At 41.0% G+C, this 9,594-nt stretch overlaps 1 protein-coding gene across 1 annotated transcript; it reads right to left on the bottom strand.

The window, feature by feature from the left end:
* Positions 1-6,218: 6,218 nt before the first annotated feature.
* On the bottom strand, positions 6,219-9,176 carry LOC111900421 (uncharacterized). The gene is made up of 3 exons (XM_023896310.3): positions 8,066-9,176; positions 7,020-7,179; positions 6,219-6,946 (listed from the first exon to the last, which is right to left on the bottom strand). The coding sequence occupies exons 1-3, from the start codon at positions 8,819-8,821 to the stop codon at positions 6,438-6,440; spliced, it is 1,425 nt and encodes a 474-aa protein (XP_023752078.1). The 5' UTR covers positions 8,822-9,176; the 3' UTR covers positions 6,219-6,437.
* Between the last annotated feature and the right edge of the window lie 418 nt (positions 9,177-9,594).

Below are 9,594 nucleotides of genomic sequence, written 5' to 3'. Positions count from 1 at the left end.
GAAATGAGTTAAGGACCATGTCAATGGCCAACTCTTTGTCAAAAGGACACATTAAGTTTTTCCAACCACTCCACATATATGTGTATTCTTTGCACATAAGCACAAATAGATTTTCCTTCCTTCAACTTGCACACCATAAGAGACTTGACCACTTCATAGCGTTCTTGTCTCTCTTTCTTTTGAAACTTTTCAACAAGATCAATGCACATTTCATATGGCCAGTAGTCCTCATAGCTATTCTGCAGCTCAGGTGTCAAGATTGCAACCATTATGCAAGCTACAAGATCAATGTTTTGAGGTTGTATGACGAGCGTTACCTCGTGGATTTGGTTCTCATTCTGTTGCGTGGGAACAAGGTTATCATCGGCATGGATTGGCTGAGCCTTAATGGGGCAGTGATCAGTTGTGTGCAGCAGTTGGTACGTGTCAGGATCCCAAGTGGGGGAGAGCTAGTGATTCAGGGCGAGAGGCCGCAACATGGACCAGCTTTGTGTTTGGTAGTGAGGGCTAGACACTACCTTCATCAGGGTTGTGCAAGGTATGTCGCCTAAGTTATGGATACCCAAGAGGTGGGAATGGCGACTGTGAGTGATGTACCAGTGGTGCGAGAGTATCCGGGGCGTATTTCCAGAGGAGTTGTCTGGGATACCTCTGGAGAGACAGGTGGAGTTCAGGATTAACCTAGTCTCAGGTGCGACTCCGATAGCCAATGCACCATATCGGTTGGCTTCTTCTGAGATGCAGGAGTTGTCTACACAACTGCAGGAGCTGTTAGACAAGGGATTCATCTAGCCGAGCAGTTCTCCTTGGGGAGCCCTGATTCTGTTTGTGAAGAAGAAGGACAAGTCGCATTGGATGTGTATAGAGTACTAGGAGCTGAACAAGGTAATGGTGAAGAACCGTTACCTATTCTCGAGGATTGATGATCTCTTCGACCAGCTACAGGGGGCATCTTGGTTTTCCAAGATAGATGTGCATGCAGGCTACCACCATATGCAAGCCAGAGATGAGCATGTACAGAAGACTTCTTTCTGGACTCGCTATGGCCACTACGAGTTCGTGGTGATGCCCTTTGGGCTTAGCAATTCCCCTGTCGCGTTCATGGACCTCATGAATCGCGTATGCAGACTGATGTTGGATCGGTCTGTGATAGTTTTTATTGATGAAATCTTGGTTTACTCCAAGACGTAGGAGTAGCACGACGAGAACTTATGGGAGGTGTTGGATACCCTGAGGAGGGAGAGCTTGTACGCCAAGTTCTCCAAGTGCGAGTTCTGGTTGCGCGAGGTGCAGTTTCTGGGGCACCTTGTCAACCAGAACGGGATTTTGGTTGACCTGGCCAAAGTGGAGGTCGTGATGAGATGGGAGGTTCCAAAGTCTCCATCTGAGATTCGGAGTTTCCTCGGGTTATCAGGCTATTACCGGAGATTCATACAAGAATTCTCCAAGATAGCAGCACCCTTGACCCGATTGACGAAGAAGGTCGTGGTCTTTCATTGGGGGCCTGAGCAGCAGGCAGTGTTCGAGACGTTGAGACAGAGGTTGTACGAGGCGTCGATCTTATCCCTGCCAGAGGACGTGGAGGATTTTGTAGTGTACTATAATGCGTCCATCTCGGTTTTGGGCGCAGTATTGATGCAGAGGGGGCATGTCATCGCTTACGCCTCGAGGCAGCTGAAGCCTCATGAGGCGAACTACCCGACACATGATCTGGAGTTGGGGGCGATTGTTTTCGCCCTGAAGATTTAGCTACACTACCTCTATGGGGTCCGTTGTACCATTTACACGGACCACAAGAGATTGGGGTACCTCATGGATCAGCCAAATTTGAACATGAGACAACAGCGATGGTTGGACGTGGTGAAGGATTACGACTATGAGATCCTCTACCACCTGGGGAAGGCCAATATGGTGGCCGATGCACTGAGCCACAAGTCATTCACAACCCCGATTAGATATATCTGTCTGAGGATGACAGTGGTGACTCCGCTTCTGGAGAAGATCCGGGAGGCCCAGTAGGAACACCGGAAGAGTGAGTGTATAGTAGGCCATATATCCTCTTTCGACTATGATATACGCGGGCTGTTGACACTAGACCGTAGAGTTTGGGTTCCACACGCAGGTGGTGTGCGCCAGATCCTGATGGAGGAGGCACACAAGTCCAGATTTTCCATCCATCTCGGGCGACGAAGATGTATAAAGATCTTTTTCTAGATTAATGGCCTTGCATGAAGTGGGATGTAGCCTGGTACGTTGAGAGATGCCTGACTTGCAGGAAGGTCAAGGTAGAGCACCAGAGGCCTCACAACAACACGCAGCCATTGGATATCCCTGTGTGGAAGTGGGAGGACATTACCATAGATTTCATCACGAAACTTCCCAGGATCGCACGGGGAGTGGATTCAATTTGGGTCATTGTGGATCGGTTGACCAAGAGTGCCCATTTCATTTTGATCCAGGAGAGCATTTCGGCAGAGAAGCTGGCCGACATCTACACCAGGGAGGTAGTAGCTCGACAAGGAGTGCCAGATTTCGTGATTTCTGATAGAGATGTACGGTTCACTTTCAGATTTTGGAAGAATTTTCACGATGAGTTGGGTACTCGTCTTCACTTTACCAGGGCTTTTCACCTGCAGACGGATTGTCAGAGCGAGTGGACCATCCAGACTCTAGAGGATATGCTACGGGCATGCGTCCTGGACTTCGGTGGTAGGTGGGATACCTACCTTCCCTTGGCAGAGTTTTCCTATAATAATATCTACCACGCGAGTATCGACCGTCCTCCCTTCGAGATGTTATATGGGAGGAAGTGAAAAACCCCGATATGTTGGGGTGAGATTGGACAGAGGGTCATGGGGAGTACTGAAGTGGTACTCAAGACGACGGATAGGATCCAACAGGTCCGGAGCAGGCTTTAGACTGCTCAGAATCGACAAAAGAGTTACGTCGACAGGTGCCGATTGGACCTGGAGTTCTAGGTTGGGGATATGGTTCTTCTGAAGGTTTCACCTTGAAAATGTGTCATCCGATTCAGGAAGCGGGGCAAGCTGGCCCCCAGTTACATTGGTCATTTTAGGGTTATAGCGTGGGTGGGTAAGGTGGCGTATAGGCTGGATCTGCCAGCCGAGCTTAGTCAAATCTACATCATCTTTTATGTTTCCCAATTGCGGAAGTACTTGGCCGATGACTCTGTAATAGTGCCTCTAGAGGATATTCAGGTGGACGGCAGCCTGAACTACATTGAGCGACCGATAGCAATCTTCGATAAGAAGACGAAGGATCTGAGGAGCAAAATGGTCGATTTAGTGAAGGTGCAATGGCAACACCACAAGGGCTCAGAATGGACTTTGGAGCCGGAGGACGAGATGAGGGAGCACTACCATGAGCTATTCCCAGACGCAACAGACTTAGAGGACGAAGTCTAAAATAAGTGGGGGAGATTTGTAATGCCCAGATCCTGGTATGTACTTTAAACCAAATTATTCATTTTTGCAAAGGGACTCGACGAGTTGGAGAACTCGTCGAGTAGAAATGGATTTTATACGCGGGACTTGAATTCTACTCGATGAGTTGAGAAGCCTTAACTCGACGAGTAGAGCTGCCAAAGTGAAACCTTAATTTTCAGGGTTTACACCCTATTTAAGCACCTTAACCTCCAAAGGGTGGCCTCATTTACAGCCTCCATCACCCCAAACCCTAGTTAAGAAACCCTAATACATTTTTACATGTTTTGAGCCATTCTTGGTACTTTACTGAGGTTTTGAAGAAGATGAGACTTGAGGAAAGAGCAAGGAAGTGAAGGAGAAGAGTAGATCCAAAAGTAGAGCTTCATTTCTGGTTCAACTGAGGTATAAAGCTCTTATCTAGCTTGTTGAGTGTTTAGATCTAGTTTTAGGGCTCTTTCTCCATGTTTTGGTTCAATAATGGTGGCCTTTGGGATTTGGATGACTCCTATGGAAAGAACCTTCAAATCTAGAGTCGTTGAGGGACTCCATGGCATAAAGGTGCCAACTTTATGGCCATGGGAGTCCCATGCAACTTGTGAACCACCTTTTAGGGCCTTTTGAGCTAAATAACCCATGCATGGACGTAAAGTTAGCAACTTTACGTGGTAACTTGGTCCTAGGGGATCAGATCTATGGTTTGGAAGCATTAAACCCGACTGGAAACGACTGAATAAGTTTAGACTATGGGGAACTCGACGAGTTGTTCATATAACTTGGCGAGTTGGGTCAGGGTCCCCCAACCTTTTCTGTTATTGGGCAAACTCGTTGATTCTAAGAGATGACTCAACGAGTCAGATGTGGTTTTTGGGTTTGAAGATTGAAGAACTTGACGAGTTCAAGGAGGAACTCGACGAGTTGGGAGTGAAATGTCCCGACTCTGTTATGTGGAAGAACTCGACGATTTCATGAAAGAACTCAACGAGTAGGATCGAGATTTCCAGAGTTTTAGGGATCATGGAACTCGACGAGTTGATGGACCAACTCGGCGAGTTGAGTCAACTAGGATGCTGACTTTGACCAGGATGTTGACTTTGACTTTGACCTTTGACCAGAGTTGACCCTTAAAAGGGTTATGAGTATGAAAGAGTATTTAAAAGAGATTTTATGTGTAGGAATTTGAGGAGAGTTGATTTCCGGAGCCAAGGACAGTTTAGTTACTTCACGACATTGAGGTGAGTTACCTTTCAGTAGGAGTGAGTCGAAGCCACCAATGTCGTCCCACTAGTAGTTAATTATAGTAGAGATGATTGTGTTTTTGATAATTGTCTGGTATGCCACTATCTGTTATGCTATTAATGCTAGTATGCTATGATATTATGTTATAGTGGTAGGAAGGAGACTAGTCCCCGGACCCGGTTGAGATATACCAGCAGGGTAGGTTGGGCACCCAGATATGCCTGACAGTATGTTATGCTATGTTTTTATGTGGTAGTGGTAGGGGTGAAATAGACCCCGTAGCCGGTTGAAATAAACCAGAGAGTAGGTCGGACACCTAGATATGCTTGGTAGTAGGTCGAGCACCCATATATGCTTGACAAGTGGTAGGTTGGGCACCTCGATATGCCTGACAAAGGTAGATTAAGCACCCATATATGCTCAGCAGGGTAGGCCGGGCACCCATATATGTCTGGCAGTATGTTATTGTATGATATGTGGTATGATGAGGGAACTTACTAAGCTTTGTGCTTACGATTTTCAATTTTTGTTTCAGGTCCTTCTTTTTTGAAGGGAAAGGAGCTAACACGGTAGCAGCGCATCACACAAGATTTTCCGCATATGAGATTCTTGGGATTTGTACTCTGACATTAATACTATCTTATGACATGCTTTTGAGAAACATGATTTATGATTTTTATGAAATGAGATAACTTGATGTTTTCTATAACTTGTTTTATGAATCGGTAAATCAAAACTGAAATTTTGGTCTTGATTTTTTGGGATATAATTTTAAGTGTTGATAAACGATATGTATGTTATTATAGGTGATTATTAAGTGCCTTACAACTAGTATGAGTGAAATGAAATGTTTCTAAACACTAATATGAGTAACTATTGAATACATATTTGTATATTGACTAATGATGATTTTTAAGAAATAAAGTATGATTATGATGGTTTTTATGAAATGAAAATGACAATGACTATTAGAAAATGAAGTGTGGATATGATAATTTACAAAAATAATATATTTTAAAGAGTATATGTTTTAAACTAAATGAATATGATAATTTACAAATTATCTCTTTCATGGAATTATGCATTTATGTTAGGATAAGTATGACCTAAGTTGTCTAACCACAAAATCAAAATCCATGGTAACTGACAACAAGGATAAAAAATGAGCAAAAGTGCCAAATAACTAGATATTGATACTCTAGTTAATGTCACACTTGTATGTAAGACTAGCTATCTTATATGTAGATTTTATGAATGGGCATTTGATCCTAGCTATGACTTATGAGTTCCACTTTGTGTATTGTTTGGCATAAGTGACTTACATGTAATGTTTAGCATATGTTATATGTCTATATTGATGTGGAGGTTAGAATGTAGTGACTCTAGGGCAAGAGACATAACCTTACGTTTGTGATAGATGATTAGTCGGCGCGTGAAAATTGGCTAGGAAACCCTTACAAGTTGTACCATGTCCTATAAGTTTGTACAATAATGAAATATTATTGCTCATCATAACATGCCAAAATCACTTGCAACTGAAAAAAACTAGCATTATCTCATTAACTTATTTATATTACAAAGTATAATTTTAAATTCAACCTATTTTTCTTATCCCCGTATGTAAAAAGATCAAAACTAGTTTATTACTCTGACTTGGTATTGAAGACATTAGCCTCTACAAGTTGTAGCATCGCCATTTTAGCATATGAGAATGCAACTTTCTACTTGAAAGTTTCAATCTTGCATGCCATACACTTACAAGTGAAAATCTAACAGTATATCATCGACTAATGAATTAAATATGTCATACTCCAACTCCATACCTACATTTTCTTTCTCCACTTCATTGTCATACTTTGACCAATTTACCCCCTTCTCCATTTCTCTTATGCATGTTTCTGTACTCTTCTTAGATTCCCAGTCAAAAAGAATCTCTTGTACTTGTCCATCCATCCAATCTTTTGTCTTCTTCAATATTTCATAATTAGAGACACTTTGCTCGATCATTTTTTCTTTAAAGAACTCTAACAATAGGCATTCCATAACTTCATATTTGAATAAATCAAGGGAAGAAATCGTTGATTTCATTAGTTGAAGTAATGCCAATGCTTTCTTTTCTTGGTGGTTCTCTTCTTGATCTACCTCATAAAGAGTTTTTATTGACGACTCAATATCGAATTGAGTAATCCGGTCCTCTAATTTGATAGGCTCAAGTTGAAGAACACCCTCAAATCTTCGAGTCTTGTACATTATCTTTTTTGTTCCTGTAAAATAACAAGATATTGTCTTTATACATTATGTTTCCAAGAAAACAAGATCAAAAAGAGCAAGGACAACCTTCGACATCAATGTGTGTATGTTGGAACATAGAAGAAACCTCTTCTTCATCATCAACATCATTATCATTGTTGCTTGGAAAATCCATCACAGAAGCAGGACTAAATTGTTCATCTTGTTGGTTTTGCCACTTCTTGTATTGATTGTCATCGCCAACAAACTGAAATCAGACATAATAAAATTATAATATATTTGCATATACCTAAGCAATTAGAACTAGTTGGAGATTACTTAAGGATTCTCTCTCTCTCTCTCTCTCTCTCTCTCTCTCTCTCTCTCTCTCTCTCTCTCTCTCTCTTCTTCTTCTTCTTCTTCTTCTTCTTCTTTTTTCTTTTTTTTTTTTCTCTAAAGTTATTTCTCTTAAATGTAAGTTATTTTTCGTTACACACGAATGTTAATCGTGAAGTCAACGCTTCGTGGCCGACATAGAAGGTTAAAAGAAACGTGTACGAATTTATGAAAATGCCCTCCATATAATTCAATGACCATACCAAACCCATTATCGGTACTCACTGGAGTAGGGGTCCAAAAGAGGACGAGGGTCTCATGGTAATTAAGTAATCATTTATTACTATATTCAACCCAATCCTCTACAACTGCATGTATCACGAGCTTAAACTGCTACATCAATTTTCAACGGCGAGGATTCCGCCACGAGATTCCACGTAAGCGCAATCTACGGCCATGATACAGTAATCGAAGATTACGTAACACACGTGAGTTCATAAATAAAAATTTAATATATTCTTCACATCCTCATTTCTCGCTGTAAAAATTTAATGCCTCTATCTTCCTAATGTTAATAAATAACAATAATTCAAAATTTGAAATTTTCACCTCGATTTTCAAATCCTCTTTTAACAATATTTTTATTTTAATGAAAATATAAATTATAAACAGTGAAAAAAAACTTTTTTCATTATGATAATGTTCAAATTTAGGTGGGAATTTAAAGAATTTTGAGTAAAGTACGAGAGCAATCAAAGGTGGGGGACAAAAATATTGACAATGTTATTGTGGGTGCGAAGCATTGAATTATGTCTTACCTTTGCATCATCGGAAGTAGGAGAATAGTTGGTGGCAGTGTCGGCCGTTGTGGCGGTTGCGCCAACTATTTTACCATTTTTCGAATTCTTGATCTCCGGTGAAGCGTCTATGACATTTCTCTGAGCTAAGTTCACCTCCGAAGAGTTACCGGTGGTGGTAGTAAAGTCGCTGTCGGACCAACTGTTGCTGTAGTTGCTCGTTGAGCTGTTCAGCTCCGCCGTGGTGATAGCGGTTGAGAATTGCGACAGAGACGGAGGGTGAGTAGTAGTTTCCTTCTCTTTCATGAAATCGCCGAACGATTTCAACCGTTTGATCTCCTTGTTAGGATGATCGGTTTTCTTCCAGAGTCCATGTTTCAGGAGCTTCCGAGAGAAACTCCTCGGGAGAAAGTTAGCCATCGTGGGATTCCCGGCGCCGGAAAACTGGAAGTGTTTGAATGCCTTGATCATTGCAGCAGAAGCTCTTTGTAACACCGACAATTGTTTCTGTTTCGGTTTTGATTTTGATTTCCATTTTGTTTTGATTTCCGGGATCGACCGTCGCTGCTGCTCTAGAGGCAGCTTACCGTTGTTGTTAAGATCCATTTCCACAAGGAATCGAACGGTGGTGCAACATTGACGGCGAGGATACGACCGGAAGCCGTTTGATGAACACGAGCTCATATCATCGAGTAAATAATCCCTGAGTAAGAGAGATTTTGGCGGTGCCTTCTTGATCATCCTTGAATCATCAGAAAACGATGCTCTGGAAGACATTGAAATGGTGAAATAGAATTAGACTGATACCAGTTTGAATTAGGGTTTCTAATATAGAGAATCAAAGTGGGGAGAGTGAGAGCGAAATATGTAGGAGAGAGAAAGAGAGGGGTAGCTTCTGATTGAAGATCTCAAGGTGAGAGAGAAAATGTAAGTGAAGCAGTAGAAACAATGACAATGGAGGGAGAGGTTAATGGAGACTGGTTGGATGCTTCGTATCTTCAAAATAGGGGGGATGGCTTCTTATTTGAATCTTAAGTTATGATTATTGTAATATTTAGGTTTTATAACTTTTTGTCAAACTATTAGCAAAATATGTTTAAAAAACCAACAAAGATAACATAAAACCATTTGCAAACCATATTAAATAAAATAGTTTTTGCAGATATATTAAAGAGTAAATTACGAAAAATAGTCTATGTGGTTCGGTCTAATTTATGAAAAATTGATAGGTTGCATGGTTATAGTTTCAATAAACTATACCAACAACATCGTCCATGATCTACTATTAAATCAAATGTAAAATGATCAAATTATTTTTCTATCAACTTTTTATTAAATCGGTATAAAATGAACACTTTTTTCAATTTTTTTCCATATTTATAGATATAAAGAGGCACTCCACTACTCTACAAAACCACCACCACCAAAACTATTGTCTACCACCACAATATTCATATACCTAGCTTAAAATAAAAAACAACCAAAATATTTAACATAAAAAAAATCAAGAATTAGAAATTAAGAACTCAAAGCATTTAAGAGTTCCCAAT

Source organism: Lactuca sativa, chromosome 6, assembly GCF_002870075.4.
Source record: "Lactuca sativa cultivar Salinas chromosome 6, Lsat_Salinas_v11, whole genome shotgun sequence".
In the NCBI taxonomy this organism is placed as follows: Eukaryota; Viridiplantae; Streptophyta; class Magnoliopsida; order Asterales; family Asteraceae; genus Lactuca; species Lactuca sativa.
This window is presented reverse-complemented; position numbering and strand designations above follow the sequence as displayed.